The sequence below is a fragment of the Magnolia sinica genome, chromosome 17 (assembly GCF_029962835.1).
Source record: "Magnolia sinica isolate HGM2019 chromosome 17, MsV1, whole genome shotgun sequence".
NCBI classification, from domain to species: Eukaryota; Viridiplantae; Streptophyta; class Magnoliopsida; order Magnoliales; family Magnoliaceae; genus Magnolia; species Magnolia sinica.
Genome location: NC_080589.1, coordinates 10,996,131 through 11,014,777, shown reverse-complemented (window position 1 = coordinate 11,014,777; position 18,647 = coordinate 10,996,131). Strand labels below are relative to the sequence as shown.

At 40.6% G+C, this 18,647-nt stretch overlaps 1 protein-coding gene across 2 annotated transcripts; it reads right to left on the bottom strand.

The window, feature by feature from the left end:
- Positions 1-319: 319 nt before the first annotated feature.
- LOC131231158 (probable E3 ubiquitin-protein ligase BAH1-like 1) lies at positions 320-9,955 on the bottom strand. Of its 2 annotated transcripts, XR_009164222.1 has the most exons (7): positions 9,419-9,955; positions 4,466-4,710; positions 4,102-4,356; positions 2,534-2,671; positions 2,280-2,338; positions 516-1,888; positions 320-378 (listed from the first exon to the last, which is right to left on the bottom strand). XR_009164222.1 is itself a non-coding variant. In XM_058227264.1 (6 exons), the coding sequence occupies exons 1-6, from the start codon at positions 9,588-9,590 to the stop codon at positions 1,783-1,785; spliced, it is 975 nt and encodes a 324-aa protein (XP_058083247.1). In that variant the 5' UTR covers positions 9,591-9,955; the 3' UTR covers positions 460-1,782. The 2 variants fall into 2 exon arrangements, 1 of the variants encoding a protein (XP_058083247.1); XM_058227264.1 differs by lacking the exon at positions 320-378 and having other exon boundaries at positions 460-1,888.
- Positions 9,956-18,647: the final 8,692 nt, after the last annotated feature.

Sequence of the window (18,647 nt, the reverse complement as noted above, 5' to 3'; positions counted from 1 at the left end):
GAAAATAAAGGTTTTAGGCATGATTGTACATTGCTCTGTGGTGTGTACCACCTTGAGTTTTAGATCAGTATGGTTCTTTGGGTACATTGCAAGGATTCACAGAGGATGCACGGCTTAGATTGTACATATACATCGCCGGTGGGCCCCACAGCTCAAATGTATGGAATGAATCATTTGTTCAAACGCATACGACCGTTACCCCTACAACTGTATGGTTCATACAATCTGTAGTGAATAAGATCAGTCACAAGAACAGTCAGTTCAATCAAAGGAAACAACAACAACAACAAAAACAACAAGAACAAAAAAAAAAAAGGAAGAAGAAGAAAAACACCCATAATTATCACAATTCAATTCGATGGTGCATCCAAACACGGCCTGAAGATTCAAGCAAATGATACATTAAAACACCTGAAAAGCCTAAATGCATGCAAAATGAATAGGAAAGATTTTGAAAACTCAAACAGAAGCTAATCTATTTTATATCACAAACCAAGTAGAAACATCTTACTTACACTTTCTAATTCCTTCACTGCCGCTGCATCCGTTCGGGCAAAATATATACAGTTCTGTGATTGGTTGAGAAGAAAATATAGAAGCAACAAAGCAGCAGCGACGACAAACGAAGAGGGTAGAATGCAACAGTTGATAAGTCAATTCATACTATCTTCTTCGATGGTTTTAGCTTAGCAAATCACAAGAGCCCTACATCGAGGGCTCCCGATAAATGGAAATGATTGTCTCTATCATATAATAATATAGATCACCTTCCACTCTGGTGATCAAGGTGTTCCAAAACGGTAATAGTGGCCATAATGGCCACCACCGTTACCGTCATGATACGGGCCGTAACGGCCATTACGGCCATGTATCAGCCATTAGAGCTGCTTTTTATTTTTTGAAAAAACTATTACAGAACCGTTACGAGCCATCACGGGACATTACAGGGCCATTATGACCTATTTTTTTTATAACGGCCATTACGGTCGTTTCGGCCCAGTAATGCATAACGGTTATGACCGTTACCGTTATGTAAGGCTATTACGTAACCGATTTTGAATACCTTGATGGTGATTTGGGACCGTCCACCTAGTGGGCCCTATTGTGGATGGTCCACGGTTCAAAATCCATGACAATCCTAGTTATCACTTCCTCGGATTTCTCCATTGTTTTTAGGCTACCAATTAAATATCCAGAATCACCCTAATTCAGTGACTTTTGAACCATTGACCATACATGTGGTGGGGCCCACTACATGGACAGTCCTGATCTACCATCCCTCCTACCCATGGTGTGCCGTAAAGGCCGTTACGTAAAGGTAACGGTGGCAACCATTACACATTACGGGGTCGTAACGGCCGTAATGGCTATTATGAAAAAACAATGAAATGTAATTGCTATTAACGGCACGTTACATCCCTTATAAAAGCCATAATAGCCCCGCAATGGTCTATTATGGGACATATACAGGTTTTTCATAATTTTTAATCAACATTACAGGGCAGATATAGGTTTTTCTGGGTTTTTTTTCAATAAATAAAAAAATAAAAGAGAGAGACCGCAACGGCCGTTATGGGGCCGTAACAGCCGTTATGCCCTGTATCGTAAAGGTAATAGTGGTGGCCGTTACAGCCACCGTTACCGTTACGGAACACCTTGCTCCTACCACATGAATGTTGGAAGGGAGGCCACATTGTAATATGATAGAGACATCCTAATCATATCATTTCCCACTGGTAATATTTGTACAAGAAAAACATGCCCGGATGGTGTTGAATTCTCTCATACGCCCATGAATGCTCGGCACTGGGATTCCCAATGCTTCTTTGCCTGCTGAACACGCTCTACTCTCTCTCTTTGCAGCCGTTGCTCCCAATACTCGTGGCAGCTGTTACAAGATGCGCCATGCGGTAAGGAAAGGTAATCATAACCGAATGGAAGCAACATGGTGTGTGCTTGCAATTCTGATAAGTGGGCCATAGGTAATCCAGACAATTGCTCTGTTGCTCCCACCAGGGATGGAATACAGCCCCAAAATCTCATCAATAGGACAACTTTAACCTTTCGATTTGTGGCCATGGTTATGGAGAGATAATACCAACACCAGAAAAACAAAAACAAAAAAAATCCAAAGAATGATCATTGGGATCTTCCTATCTGGAATATTCTCAAGGCATGGTTCATCCATAGTGGGACAAAACAGACCAATGGTCTGGATCGGGCCCACTTCTTAAAATTGAAGCGGGACATGTAAAATATAGTTCCCCACAGAAAGATACCGTCTACTCAATAAAAGGCTCAGCTCCTCCAAATGCACAGCACCTTCATATACTCCTTCCTGAAACATATGTACATTATGCAATGGATACTTGTATATGAATATGGAATCATGGGGGTGTTTGGATGCACCAAATTTCATGAATATCATGAAATTTGGCACCAAATAATCATAAATTTCATGATATTTGCTACAACCAAACACATCCTAGAGTGAAAAAAAATGAAAAGACTGAAACAGATGGGGATTACTTACCTGACGGCATAAAGGACATTTTGATTTGGGTTTTGCGGACTTTAATCCGTCAACAATGGTCACTGATGCAGCAGAACAAGCACACATATAGCAAAAGATATGGCCACATGTAAGAGAAACCGGATCGAATACTGTGTCCTGAAAATCCAAATGAAAATATAATGAAAACAGATTTATCATCCTTATCACGGGCAGCAGTTTTGCCTGATAATCAAACTGCCTTCAATCCATAAATCAGTTTGAACGATTTCCGTTGTGTGTGTGTGCATGAGTACGTGTTTTCTGTGAATGTGGGTGCACTCCCAATTCCTTTCAAAAGAGAGGAATGCCGATTGTGGGCGCCCCATATTCAAGTTCCGAGCACAAAACGGCACCAAGTACCAATGTGGCCCATTTGTGCAGTGTCTGGCAAGGTATTCAAAATCAGTTACGTAACAGCCGTTACGTAACGGTAATGGTCATAACTGTTACGCGTTACGGGGTCGAAACGGCTGTAACGGCCGTTATAGAAAAAACAGGCCATAACAGTCTTGTAACAATTTTTTTGCAAAAAATAAAAAAGGGCTGTAACGGCCAATACGGGGCCGTAACAGCCGTGGGAGCCATAATGGCCCGTATAATAATGCTAACGGTGGTGGCCATTACGGCCACCGTTACTGTTTTGGAACACCTTGGTGTCTGTTAGTTGGTTCCGGTGGTGGGTATCTCTTGGCTAAAAAAACCAGCCGGTCCATTTTATCAGGTAGGCAACTCATTTTGCAAAGAAATGGCCAGATGGAAAAATGATAATCAACAGTCCACAATCCACATGAATGCATCGCTCCCTGATGAGTGGGCCAGCCTGATTATTAAGGACAGGACCCATCCACCCGGGGAACTACCGTATGTGCATATTGGATCCCGCACATATCGCCACATTAGCATGTGTTTGATTCTTCAAGATGGCATATCCGGAATTAGCATTTCTCTTGAAAAGAACGTTGTAAGAGTAATATGCATACCATCTTCAAGCTAACTCATGTATTTTGAAGTCCATAGACTTGAAATAAGTACACTTTCTCCAATTATACCTACTTTCTTACAACATATTCATAAGGGGAGTTATTTGATACTCTGGCAGAGTATGACACTTGATATGCAGGCTCTCACAAATCATAAATATGGCATAATTAACTCGAATTAAACAGACTAAATCATCGACCCACTGTCGTTGAGTCACAGTCGCAAAATCAGATAGATTGGGCAATCATAACCTCTAATTCGTGTAAAATTATCTGTAGAGTGGAACATTGGATTTTAAAAAAATATTTTTTCAATTTTAACAGTCCAATAAATGTCCACCAATCCAATAGTTAGATAATCAAATAATTGTAATTTTTGGTTCATGTAACATCTAGTCTGGGAGCCATGATTTTGACAGTTTAGTTTAGGTTTACTTGTACACCATGTTTGCAATTTCTAATTAGTTTTGAAGTGCCTGCATATCATCTGCAGTATGACAGAGTATTAAATTTTTTCCCTTGTTGTAAACCTTGCAGAATCTTACAAAACCATATTTGAGAACTCACCAAGCAGATAGAACAAGTAAGGTCGATATCCAACTTGACAGAATCAAACAATGCAAATGTGAGTGATGGTTTATCACCGTCGAATGTGAGCGAGCAGTCCTCAAACAACCCATGAACAGTCGTTTTTCCAGACTTGCTTTCCCTCAAGTTAATGTGAAAAGCCACCAACTCAGAGAGCCATGGAGATTGGAGAATCTCAATGTGCATGCTTTGGGCTTGTGATCTGAAGGCCTGACCTTGCTTAGAGTAATGGACCTATGGCAATAATCCCAAAGTGATTAGTGAAAATGATCACATCAAAGATGTTAAAACGAGCAATGACTGTCATGGAAATAAAAGTCGTTTTCACAAATAAAAAGCATACCTTGTCATATTTCTTCAGAATTTTCCTAATTGCAATGGCATTAATCATCGCATAAGTAACCAGTTCTTTGCCTTCTTGTATCAGAGCAATGTGATTCCCTTGCAGCTTGCTTTTAAACCATATAAAATATTTTCGGAACCCCGAAGACAAATGCAACTCGAGTAATTTTTGTGCTCGCTCGTTAAAGCAACCGACGACTTCAGACATCTCCTTGAGAAGAGAGGGGAAGAAAGTCCCGTCGCACACTACATGAGAATTTGCAAAAGAAACCAATGGAAATGATGACGGTGATGAGACCCAAATAAAAAATTCTCTTAATAATAAGATATCTACAAATATTAAGCGGGGGCGGATGAATCCACCAAATGAAACACTTAAATTACTCATCATATATCATCATCATCTTCTAAGTCCTACCCCAACTAATTGGGGTTGGCTACATGAATCTTGTTCCACCATTCCACTCTAACCAAAACAAGTAACACCCTAGCATGAGTTTGGAATGCATATTGTTTCACAATGAAAGTTGTGGCAAAAGTTTCACACCGGCCACCAACCTTAGGCAAATAATGCAGGGGCATTTTCACACCGGGCTCGAGTGGGGTAGCCCGTGGGATGCGGGGACACACTCGGGGTGGGTGAGCCATGTGATATGGGGCTCACGGGAGAGGTCTCGTGTTCGAGACTCCTCACCGGGGGTGATTAATGCGCATTTCACACCGGGCTCGAGTGGGGTAGCCCGTGGGATGCGGGGACACTCGAGGTGGGCGGCCCATGTGATTTGGGGCCCACGAAGGGGGTTCGGCCGAGGTCCTAACCCAGGAGATGTGGGGCCTAGGATATGAGATAAAGGGAATAATTCGCCATACTCTAACAGTTCGAGCTTTTAGAGCAAGTGGTTTATTGTCCTGCATCAGCAAACCTCCTCTTTTATCTGGGCTTTGGGATTGGCAATGAGAGTACAAAACTCCCTCAAGTGCTATGTGATAGTCTATTACATTGGTTGATTAAAATGAATGAATTACTTAATAAATTACTCATATCTATAATAGAAGTGTCCTTGTAAATACAAGAAAATGGATCCAAAGCACTGAAATTCATCTTTGTGAGATGGTCAATATTGTAATGAAGGTGTATTTAGAGTATAGTGTATCAGTATAGCTATCTTTCTTCTGACATGGCAACATAGTTTCAATTAGTATTGAAAAGAAACAATATATAATTCATTTCTTGTTTCTTGTGTATGCAGAACTGCATTTCATTAAATAGAAAATCCCTCAACTTCCTTTAGCAAGAGGTTTCCCATTACTAGCCTCGGAATAGAAACTAAAGATCTTGGTAGAACATTCAAAGAGATACAAAGGATTGAATGGGGAATTGGGAGATTCACAATGCTCTCTTGGGTTTCACAGAGTAACTGACGAACACCAACAATGCTACATCTATCAAACAAATGAGAAAATAAAGTCACGTTTCTTTGTTTATTTATTTATTTATTTTTGGAGTAGAAGGATATTGCTCGATGATTTTCCATTTTTAGGCTCCAATCGAAGCTGTTTGATGAAGAGAGATAAAAAAACTAGAAAGGTGCTCTAGTGAAATTAATGGATGAATTTATAGCGACAAATTCATTTCCATTTCCATGCTCGGAGGCCTGGTCATCCCATAATTGTGTTGGACATCTTAATCTTATACCTTCTGCTTCTTCCAAGTTCCATCCTTAGAAAACCAAGCGATATATACAGGACATAGAGAAAGTTCAAAGGAAGATATCGAACTGTTTCCTTCTTCACCAACTCAACTCCAAAAACATCCACCATCCGATTACTGACACCCCAAAGCATCCGGATTCACTTGAAGAAAAACAAAAAAAGAGACAAGAAGAAGAATGCTGTCGGGCTGCCAAAGGTAGAACAAAAACAGGTGGATTGAACGTGTGATGAATTTTGTAGATTTATTAGGTATCATATTGGGTATAGGCCATTCAATGAAAAATTTGTGGATTTCGTCTTATAACCATGTATAGAACATCAAGCAAATAGAAATCAAGGGGAATTTGATGAAGCTGGTGTAGACACCCCAAAACATCTGGATTCACTTGAAGAAAAACAAAAAAAGAGACAAGAAAAAGAATGCCGTCGGGCTGCCAAAGGTAGAACAAAAACAGATGGATTGAACGTGTGATGAATTTTTTAGATTTATTAGGTATCATATTGGGTATAGGCCATTCAATGAAAAATTTGTGGATTTCGTCTTATAACCATGTATAGAACATCAAGCAAATAGAAATCAAGGGGAATTTGATGAAGCTGGTGTAGACAATGAAGAGACCAATAACTCCACTATGGGAGAGTGACATTGGTTCGAAATCTAATCAGATGCTCAACCAATTTGCAGACTAGAAGATCAGTCAGATTTTTAGAGAAGTTTGGTGGCTAACTTCTCAGCAAGCTTATGGCCCAGTCTCTCCTTCATTTTGGTATTTTAATCCTCTAAACATAATATGCAATGTGCTTTGTCTAGAGCAAGGTATTTCGTAACGGTAATGGTGGCTTACCGTTACAATACGGGCTGTAATGGCCATTATGGTTGCCATCATTACCGTTATGACCCCATAACGTGCAATGGTTGCCATCATTGCCGTTACTGTTATGGCACATTATGGTCTGGAGGCTTGGGCTTGCTCTTTTTCAGCTCTTGTTGATGCATCTCTCTCAACTAGCCCAAAAGAAGACGGGAGTAATTTGAACATAAGCAGTGTGTTGTGGTCTTTGATTGTTCAAGCCTTTGAGAAATCCAATCCTCAACCATCGAATTTGCTCATTTATATTGAGAAAAAAAAACTGAAGGACTGTGATTTTCATGAATGAGTGCCCTGCATGATGTGGAAAGTAATCATGATATAGTAAAACCTTCTTCTTCTTTTTTTCTTTTTTTCTTTTTCTTTTTTTTTTTTTGGGGGCGGTAGCCGTGACAATATTATCAACCAAAATATGCAAGATCAACAAAGGACTAAAGCTAGTGACCCTCTTGTCACTAGCTTGACACTAGATGCTGAGCCTAACAACAAACCACGACAAAAAATCAACACTGGCCCATTGAGGGATCCGACAGGACCCCAAATACACCTAACCTCCATGAAGGAGCAGGCCCTGAACTCAGGTCTAATAAGAGCTCAGTTAATGATCATGGAAGCAATGCCCCACTTAACCCATTTATGAGAGTTGCACTTGTTTTCAAAATTCTTCTACATGTTTCCAATAAGAGAGACCACAGATTGCACATTAGTGGAGATTCTTTTCTCTACCGACATCAATGAAAATGACATCGGACACATGATATGAAAAGATGACCTTTCCACAAGAAAGAATGCTAGATAGGTTTGTTTGTTTTGGCAATTACCCCAGTAATGTTTAGGAAATGTGTCATCATTATGATTTTACCACTATCAAATCAAACATAGGAATTGTCGGTCAAATGCAATATGCATTTAGGAGACGGGTGAAGGATTTTGTAATCATTGCATATTTCCATGGCATTACCATGAAAATCTCGAATCCTTATGATTTTACTGCTGATAAACCAAACACGGAATTAGTAGTCAAATGCAGATGTTATGAGGAGATTGGTAAAGTAATTCGTAATCATCTCACATTTCCTTTACATTACTGTGGTAATCGGTGAAAGAAACAGCCCCTTTTAAGGAAATGAAAGAATTGCAAGCAACATTTGCATATTAAACAAACAGGCCCTTTGAGGAACCAAACAGGCCCTTTAGTTTCAACTATCCATAACACAGGATCAGAATAACAATATCAAGAGCAACTGAAGATAAAATAAAATGGTGACTGAAAAATGTGTGGTGATTGGGACTGCTGATCTGGACGGCTACCAATCGGATCGACTGCATACCATCTGATCAGTGGCCCACAAAAGGTGCGGTTAGCTCAGGATGGAGTAGCCGTCCACGTTCAAAGCTCACAACAACTAGATGGTCAGAGTTGTCCAATCATCATTGGTCCCATAGCCAATCCATGAGGTGGCCCACCAGATCAACTGTCCTGATAGCCTGAATTGCCTTGTCTGATGTGTAAAGCAAGAAGCAAACTTCCTATTCTTCTATTATAATTCAGCAGAAAATAATTAAAAATGAAGAAGACTCTCAAGCAAGCGTAGAAAAATAAAGGATTTATCTAACTTTTCATTCTCAATTTGGGTGGAGAAAAAAGTTTTTAAAAGAAACGAATATTACAGAAAATTTCCTTTAACAGGCCAATATCGTTTTCATTTTAAAAAAAGTTCAAAAACAAGAAAAATCATAAATTAACTACTCCTTATCTTTCTTTTTCCTAACATAGTAATTCCAACTCAATGAGAAGATTTAAAAAAACATTTTAACTGATAAAGCGTTATCAAAATCTGAAGCAAAGGGATTAAAAAAAAGGAATTTCTTGCTTATGAAATTATCATCAAACCATCATATCTTTTTCGAAAAAAAAAAACCATCATCTCTTTTTCCAACAAAAAAAATGAAGAGGGTAAATAGACGAACAGCTCTGTGTGTGTGTGTGTGTGTGTGTGTGTGTCCCTGTAAAACTCTGTAAACAGTTTACAAGCAAATTCAAGCATCCAAACACCTCTTGTAGCGTCTTTGCCTGTCAACCCTTTACAACAAAAAGGATTTTACAGGCGTAAAAACAAGTGATTTCAGACAATTTCTCTCTCTCTCTCTCTCTCTCTCTCTCTCTATATATATATATATATATATATATATATATATATATAAACCAACAAACAAAACAAGGGACATGTAATTTCATCACTTTCACCACAATCCATATTTCAATCCAGCATGCAGACAGGTAATTGCAACATAAGAACAAAAGATTTTTTTTTAAAAAAAGGAAAAAAGAAACAGAACAGACAACAAGGGACATGTAAATTCTCTTTTACCCGTGCATTGATCTGGGCATTTGTGCATGGGGAGAATCGCATTTCTCTCTTTCTGGGGCTGAACTTCTCTCCTACACCTCTTCAAAATCTTCTTCAGCTTCTTGAATCCAACCCCAGGAAGCTGTTTCTCCTGCCCTTGCATGTATTCCTGATATCTCTTACAGAACTTCATTCTCTCACTCTTTCTACAACAAAATTCAAATTAAAATCTACAAAGAAATCATATGTATGTATTGAGAAATGGATTTTCTTCAAACCCAGCCCTCTCTTTATGTATTGATAAATGGATTTCTTCGCACCCAACTCTCTCTCTCTCTCTCTCTCTCTCTCTCAATACAACAGAATCCAAATTAAAAGCGACAAAGAACTCAAATTTGTGTTTTGAGAAATGGATTTTCGTAACACCCAACTCTCTCTTTCTATATACAACAAAACCCAAATGACAATCTAGACAGAAAAGATCGATATGTACTGAGAAATGGATTTTCTACGGACCCAATTCGTTGGAATTCGATTTCTCTGATTTTATCAGGTGTAGAAGGGAAGCTTCGATGGACGCGGATTTGCTATTGAACTCGACAGCCGCGCGTCTCGCTACTGAAACGAGGTCACCACATTCTGTGGGCTCCACCATGATGTATGTGTTATATCCACACCGTCCATCCATTTGGAGAGATCATTTTAGTTCATGTAAAAAATAATTAGGAAAATCCAAATCTTAAGTGGACCCCACCATATAAAACAGTGGATATTGAACGCCTACCATTAAAAACTTATTTGGACCACAGAACCTTCCGATCAAGATTATATTTGTATTTTCCCTTATTCCATGTCTTTATGAACTTATAAACGGTTTGGATCTAAAAAAAACATCATGGTGGTCCTAGGAAGGTTTCAACGGCGGTGTCACTGTTCTCACTGTTTTCTATGGTGGGGTCCACTTGAAGTTTAAATCTGCTTCATTCTTCGGATCATCGTCTAAAATTATCTCTTCATATGGATGGATGGTGTGGATACAATACATACATCATGGTGGGGTCCACAGAATGTGGTGACGTCACTTCAGTAGCGAGACTCGCTACTGTCGGCTTCGGTAGCTAATCCGCGTCCACCTTCGATGGATTCGATGGGTTGCATTGAAATGCGTTTCCTTTCAGAGACTGCTTTTAGCTGTTTTTTGGCTTTTTTACGTAGAGAGAGAAGTTTTGATACTCCGGCAGAGGGTTGTGGATGATACGCAGGTACCAGAAGTAATTCAAACTAAACTGTCGAAAGTATTGCTCCCAGCTTAGATATGTCAAGACCTAAAAATTAAGATGGTCAGATTATCTGATTTCCGTATTGGTGGACATCTAACTGATGGTTAAAAATGAAAGATGTCCTATTGTTCTGTTTCAACAAACAAGTATCCATGAATCAGAGGTCAGGATTGTTCAATCAATCTGATTTTGGTATATCAACTTAGAGTCGCCGGGTTACAGTATTTGATCGGTTTGATCTGATTTTAACATATGCAACGTGTACAATTTAGAAGCGTCTGTGTATCGAGCTTCGTACGTAGCCGGGGTATAAAATAACTCCCCTTCCTTAGACTGGAGTTTTTCTCGCAACGGTGCTCTCCTTCCATGATGCATGTGATACGTGGCCGGCACCACGCGGGATCGGATCCGGTCAGGTTGGGGTCACATCGAGTTGGGTCAGGCTGTGACCTTGGGGCCCACTTGATTTATGTGTTGTATATCCATACCGTCCATCTATTTTTACAGATCATTTCATGAAATGATTCAAAAAATAAAGCAGATTCATATTACAGGTGTACCACACAACAAGAAACAGTGGTGAATGGTTATTAAAAACTTATTGTGGTCCACAGAAGTTTTGGATCAATATGATGTTTGTATTTTCCTTTCATTCAGGTCTTTGTGACTTTATCAAAAGGTTGGATGGAAAATAAAAATTACAGAGGGCCAAATTTTTTTAATAGTGGGCTTTCAATCATCACTGTTTTGTGATTTGGTCCACCTGAGATTTGGATTTGGGCTCATTTTTTAAAAAAATAATTAGAAGAAACGGATGGACGGTCTGAATACACAACACATACATAGAGGGGAAACGGATTGGCTACTCCCCTGCCACCAGCCAATGGCTGATGGTTGGTGCTTTGTGAGCCCCACCATGATGTATGTGTTTCATCCATGCCGTCCATCTATATTTTCAGATCATTTTATGATATGAAACAAAAAAGGAAGTATTTACCAATCTCAACTGCCCACATTACAGGAAACAGGGTTGAATGAGCGAAGACCATTAAAAACTTTTGGGGCCATAAAAGATTTGGATCAAGCTGATATATTTTTTTTCCCTTCAACTGGGCCTGTATGACCTAATCAACAGATTGGATGTCAAATAAACAGTACAGTGGGCCTTAGGAGGATTTTAACGGTGGATATCCAATCACTATTGTTTTCCTGAGGTGTGGTCCACCTGAATAAAGCCCTAAAATGATCTGTCAAAATGGATGAACGTAATGGATGAAACACACACATCATGGTGGGGCCCACAGATCACCGACCACCAGGGGCTGGTGGCAGGGGAGTAGCCAATCCGTTCCCACATCGAGGGGCCCATTGTTATTTCGACCTGACCGAATCCCCTCCCCGCACTATGCACAGTATACTCATTCCGTGTGGGGCCCACTGTCCGGTAATCAGGTCCGTTGTCTGTTGAGTGCCACAGCAGATGGAGAACTAAATAAAGAATTTCAGTTGAACATAAACCGTTATTAGATATATATTTCCCTTACCCAGATTAAATCTGAGCCACCGATCTTTATATTTATTTAATTGGACGTGGACCACTGCTACATTTCTCACTCCAATCGTCTTGGTTAAGATCCTTCTATCATTCAATGGTCATCCACGGTGGGAAACGATAGGCCAACGGTCTAGATTTCTGGAACACACGGATCCCAGCTGTCAGAGAGAAGGATTTTCCGTGACGAAGGTTTTAGCAAATTACGTGGCGTCGCTTATCATTGGTACGAATCATCTGCACCAGCTCACAAAATACACGGTCTACGCATAGCCGCAATAAATATCACGCAACATGAGTAGAACTTCTCTAGCCCGACAATAAATTATATGTTAGATTTACACCGTCTGTCAACTTTTTCGGATCATGGCAGAACATGATGAGCTCAAAAATAAGACGCATCTAAAGCTCATGTAGGCCACACCACAGAAAATACCGTGAGTGAATAAGTATTCTTAATGTCTATTGTGAAATTTATTTACCATCTAATATTTTTATAAGATCATATAAACCTACATAAATGAGAAACACTAAGGGCGTGTTTGGCCAGGTGAAACCCATGGGGATTAGGAGGGATGGGATCAATTTTAAGGTAATGATGGTGATGTCAGTGTTTGTCCGTTGATCCCATGAGTTTGCAATAGCCCATGGGATATACCGGGCGTGTTTGGACCATCTTGGAAGGCAAGTCCCATGGGTTTGCATCTCCCCTATTTCTTGTGGTGTGCCCCACTCACTGTTTTATATCTGCCTCAAAACAGGTTCATGGCTGAATGTAGGCCGGTGAAGATGATGGAGGGAGTGGATATATCACTGATATCTCAGTGGGCCCCACATAGCGGTGAAAACTCGCATATCACATTTGTCGAATCCGTCTCTGAGATGGGCAGTGTTTACTAAGGTGCGGCGGATGAAATGCATCCCGCCATCCCAAACAGCATACGGGATGGGATGGCCTGCAATAACCCTCCTATTACCTCTTAATATCATATCCAGTGCCCGGCCAAACTCGACCTAATATCAGCTTGATTAGAGCTTTCAATAGTCCTTGAAAATTTTTAATATTACATGTCCAATTGTTTAATTTCTACATTTTCTTGTAGCGTGGTTCATTTTGAGTATTAGATCTATCTGTTTTTTGGGTGTGATGCGTAATAGGGAAAAAATGATCAAACTCTTTGGATATGACAAATACATCTTGATATAGCCTATGGAAATTCTAGGTGTCGAGGCTTTCCTTTTCTTCTCTCTCCTCAGAATTGTGAGGCACCACGCTATGATTGCCGTGTGAAATTTATATGGCCCCACCATCATGTATTTCTTATATTCATACTATCTATTTTTCGAATTGTTTTAGGACATGAATGCGTGAAAGACATCCATGTTCATAAGGTAGGACCAGAAACTAGGAACAACTATTAGGCGGGATACACCTATATGAGAAATTGTAGTGTTGGAAGAGATAGCCAACGGTTCATATTCTACAAGGATGTGTGGCCTATACTAAAATAATATAGCCATTTTTAGCTGTATATCAATCTAGCAGTGATTTTATTCTCGATGAATGGATCAGATATCTTAACCAGTAAGCATAATGCGAATCACCATGTCTTGTTCATTCGCGCGAGTACACTTCCTCCGGAACCGGAACGCGTATTGCTCCGCGACAAATCCTCTCCGCACATCTGTTTTAATAGACCACACTAGGACCGGAATGGATTCTAAAATCAGGTAAATCCAAAAGTCATTTGGGCCATACCATGTGGAACAATGAGGATTGAACGCCTGTGATGACAGAACTTTTGTATCGGGATGATATTTGTGCCAACGGTTTATATGAGTGGTAATAAACATATGAACGGTTTGGATGGCATATAAACGTCATGGTCAGCTCTATAAATGTTTCAATGGTGGATGTTTCCGTTTCCACTGTTTTGTTGATGTGGTTCACCTGAGTTTTGTATTTGCATGATTTTTATCCTCCTCTGCTATTGTCATCTTTCAAATATGGACGGATTGGATTTTTCACGTACATCTCTGTCGCCCCACAAATCCCCCGGTTGTGCCCGCGTCACAAGGCAAACATACCTCTGCCCGGGGGAATCGGATTGCGTACTGAGTTACTCAGTATGCTCTTATCGTACTGAGTAAACTTTGTTGGCCCATCGTGACTGCATGTAGTTTATCCACGCCGTCCATCCATTTTTCCAGATCATTTTAGTGGTTGAGAGCAAAATTTAAATATATCAAAAGCTCAAGTGGTCCATTCCACAGGAAACAGTGGAAGTATTGATTTCCACCATTGAAACATTCCTAAGGCCCACAGTGGTGTTTATTTGTCATCCAACCAGTTCATAAGATCATACAGACATGGATGAAGGGAAAAAGCAAATATACGGTTGATCTAAAACTTCTGTGGCCCCAAGAACTTTTCAACGGTAGATATTCAATTCACACTGTTTCATGGGGTGTGTTCCACTTGAGGTTTTGATATCCTTCGTTTTTGGGCTGAACCCCTAAAATTATCTGGTAAAATGGATGGACGGAACGGATGAAATGTATGAATGACATTAGGCCCCACAGGGTTTACTCAGTACACTAAGTGTACTGAGTTACTCAGTACGCAATCCGCTTCCCTGCTCGGGTGTCTGTGAAGCCTACAGAGATATCACTTACAAACCCACTTCATTAATCAGTTTTGCAAGACCATAATAGGACACGGATACAAAAATCACGCAGATCCAAAAATTATGTGGGCCACACCAAATGAGACGATGAGAATGGAAACATTCACTGTGTTGGAACCTTCTTGCAGCTGATCATGATGTTTATATGCCATCAAAACTGTTCATAAAATTATTAACACTTAGATAAACTATGGGCACAAATATCATCTGTAACACCCCGAAAATCGACACCCGAGTACAAAGACCCTGATCCCAAGTTCTCAGGTGTTAATCTAATGAGAATGCACATATGACCTCATTGAAATTCACATTCATTCTGCATACGGATAATTAAAGTAACGCAATTCACTTAGCGGATCTAAAGCGAGGTAGAGAAAATAAAAGATTCATAAATATAGGGCTAATAATCAAAAATACAATTCCAATGGTGATGATCGCCCAAATTGAGATTATACAAGCCACAATCCACAATATACATACCTAAAATGATTAAGGAGTAAAGCTTTCAGTTTACGCTAGAGCTGGGCATGTCTGACCCGATCTGGTGAATCTGACCCAATTCGACCCATTTCGAACCGAACCGATGCCCTGGATTGGTGCGGATCGAGTAGGGCCATTCAGATCCAATTGTTTTTTCGGATCGAGATCGGGTCGTGGTCAATCCGGACCGATCCGATCAGAAAACCCGATCCGAATGGATTTGGACCGATCCGATTCAACCCGACCTGGAGTGAAAATCAATACTTCTACTTTTTCCTATGGTATGGTCCACTTGAGCTTTGTATATGCATCAATTTTGGGTTCAATCACTAAAATGATCTAAAAAAATGAATGGACGGCGTGGATAAACCACATGCATTCATGGTGGGCCCCAACAGAGTTTACTCGCCACTGAGTTAAGTGCACAACACATCAACAGGCAACAGGCAACAGCGATACCATTGAATTACGTGCTGTGCACGTCAACATGGGTAGGCGGCGAGAGTCCCTATTAAAGTGACGTAACCAAGTTCCGTGGGCCCCACCATGATGTATGTTTTATATCCACACCTTCCATCCATTTAGAGAGATCATTTCAGGGCAATATCCAAAGAATGAATTAAATCCAAAGCTCTAGTGGACCCTAACACAGAGAGTAGTGGGGACAAAGACGCCCACCATTAAAAACTTCTAAAGGCCACAAAAGTTTTAGATCAACCTGATATTTGTGTTTTCCCTTATTTCTGTCCTTTTTAACTTTTGAACAGGTTGGATTTCAAATAAACATTACGGTGGGCCTTAGGATAGTTTCAATAGTGGGAATCACTCTCCCTACTGTTTTTTGTGGTGGGGTCCACTATAGCTTTTTTTTTTCTTTTCTGTATCACTCTTTGGCTGATGCCCTAAAATGATATCTCAAAATGGATGGATAGTGTGGATACAACACATACAACGTAGTGGGGCCCACAAAACTTGGTGACGCCAACTCAACCTGTCAGTATCTAATCCGCGTCTAACCATTTCGTGCCCAGCACATCAAGACAGGCTAGTTTAGATACGTGTCGTGCAAAGACGAGCGAAGACGGTGCCTCGAGCTCCAAGTTGTACGAATGGCTCTAATGAGATCAAAATTACATGGGCCCCACAATGATGTATTCCTGGTATCCAAACCGTTTATCAATTTTTCGTGATCATTTTAGAACATTTGAAAAAAAAAAAACATATCTAATGCTCAAATGGACCACACCGAAAATAGCAGCGAGGATAATGATTTTTATCGTTAAAAAATCGATTCGAATCGTACCCAACCCGATCTGACTCGGTTTCCCTGACCGAGTCAGACTCGGTTCGGGTCAGGCCAACTATGCATCGGATCGGTTCAAGTCAGATGTCTCATATCGCTATCGGATCGAGTTCAGTTCAGCCCATGTAGATTTCAGACCAAATTGAGTTGGACCCAATCCGATCCGACTCGATCCGATGCCCAAATCTAGTTTACTCCTAATTCTCCAAAACATAATAGCGTTGGCACAACCCGATATAAGCCTACCTATCTAAGGTCTCACTAGTACCTGCATCAATGATACACCTGGTTGGTGTTTTAAAACACCATCCCAGGTGGGAGTGAATAACTAACTCAGTAGTTCCATTGGTTATAAGTTGCACATGTTATTAACCCAATCAGCGCATGTAATGATAAAACAAGAAATCAAACATTTCCTAAATACTCTTGTTAAATGTGCATATAAAGACATGACATGATGCTTGCTCTTACTATTCAACACTCCCTCAACACGCGACTCCGACCACCTGGTTTACAAATGATAACACTTCCTCAATATGTGACTTCAACACCTGTTTCACCACATTCTAAACCAATGTGATGCGATAAATGATCATGATCATGTTAGCCGAGTAATTATTAAGTTCAATTCATCCAGCATATTGGTGAAGCTAGAATATCAACGTTATATCACGAGTCCTTATCCGGATCACGAGGCTCGTTGCGGCACGTAGTGACTCCTTACCAGTGTCCCCTGATCCAAATTTAGGTGTTACCCGTTTCTCTCACAAATCAACAATTCCAAAGGTACGGTATGATACCTAAATGTATGAGGATCAACTCGGTATGGGTTGTCACCCAAACCAAGTTTGATCACTCAGTACCACTGGCCAACACGTTGCCCCGACCGACTTAAACACTATTTTCGAAGGGGGTCCGGATTAAACGGCTCACCCCAACCCACAATCAGACCACAACCCAGATGAACAGTGTCTGGGGCATTACGGAGGTGCGGGCTTATCATATAAAACCAATCACTATAAGGAAAGGGTGTGTCACCCGATTCCATTCATGTCCAAGTTGTTCGAACGGTACTCTAGCACACAACCATCGACCGGATAATTTGACAGGGGCCGTTTGAACAATGGTCTATCACCTCTATCAGTGCTCACTAGTCACTATGGGGAGGCTCGTCACCCCAGCATAGGCCGACAGCTCGGACACGATGTCCCATACCACCATACCCGACGCATGAGTCTTAGTTGCTCACTGGTCACTACGGGAAGGCTCGTCACCCCATCATAGGCCGACAGCTCAGACACGGTGTCTTATACAACCATGTCTGGCTCATGAGTCTTAAGGGGGATCATATCACTTAGCGGTTGGTGGTTGGTGGTTGGTGCTCTGTGAGCCCTATCATGATGTATGTGTTTCATCCATGCCGTCAATCTATTTTTTCAGATCATTTTATTGTATGAGACAAAGAAGAAGGTATTTACCAATCTCAACTGGCCACATTACAGGAAACAGGGTTGAATAAGCGACGACCATTAAAAACTTTTGGGGGCCATAAAAGTTTTGGATCAAGCTGATATATTTTTTTCCCTTCATCTGGGCCTGTATGACCTAATCAACAGATTGGATGTAAAATAAACAGTACAGTGGGCCTTAAGAGGATTTTAACGGTGGATGTCCAATCACTATTGTTTTCCTGCAGTGTGGTCCACCTGAGATTTATATTCCTCTCATTTCTGGGATAAGTCCCTAGAATGATCTGTAAAAATGGATGAACGTGATGGATGAAACACATACATCATGGTGGGGCCTACAGATCACCGACCACCAGCCACGGGGGTGGTGGCAGGGGAGTAGCCAATCCGTTCCCACATAGAAGGGCCCATTGTTATTTCGACCTGACCGAATCCCCTTCCCGCACTATGCACAGTATACTCATTCCGTGTGGGGCCCA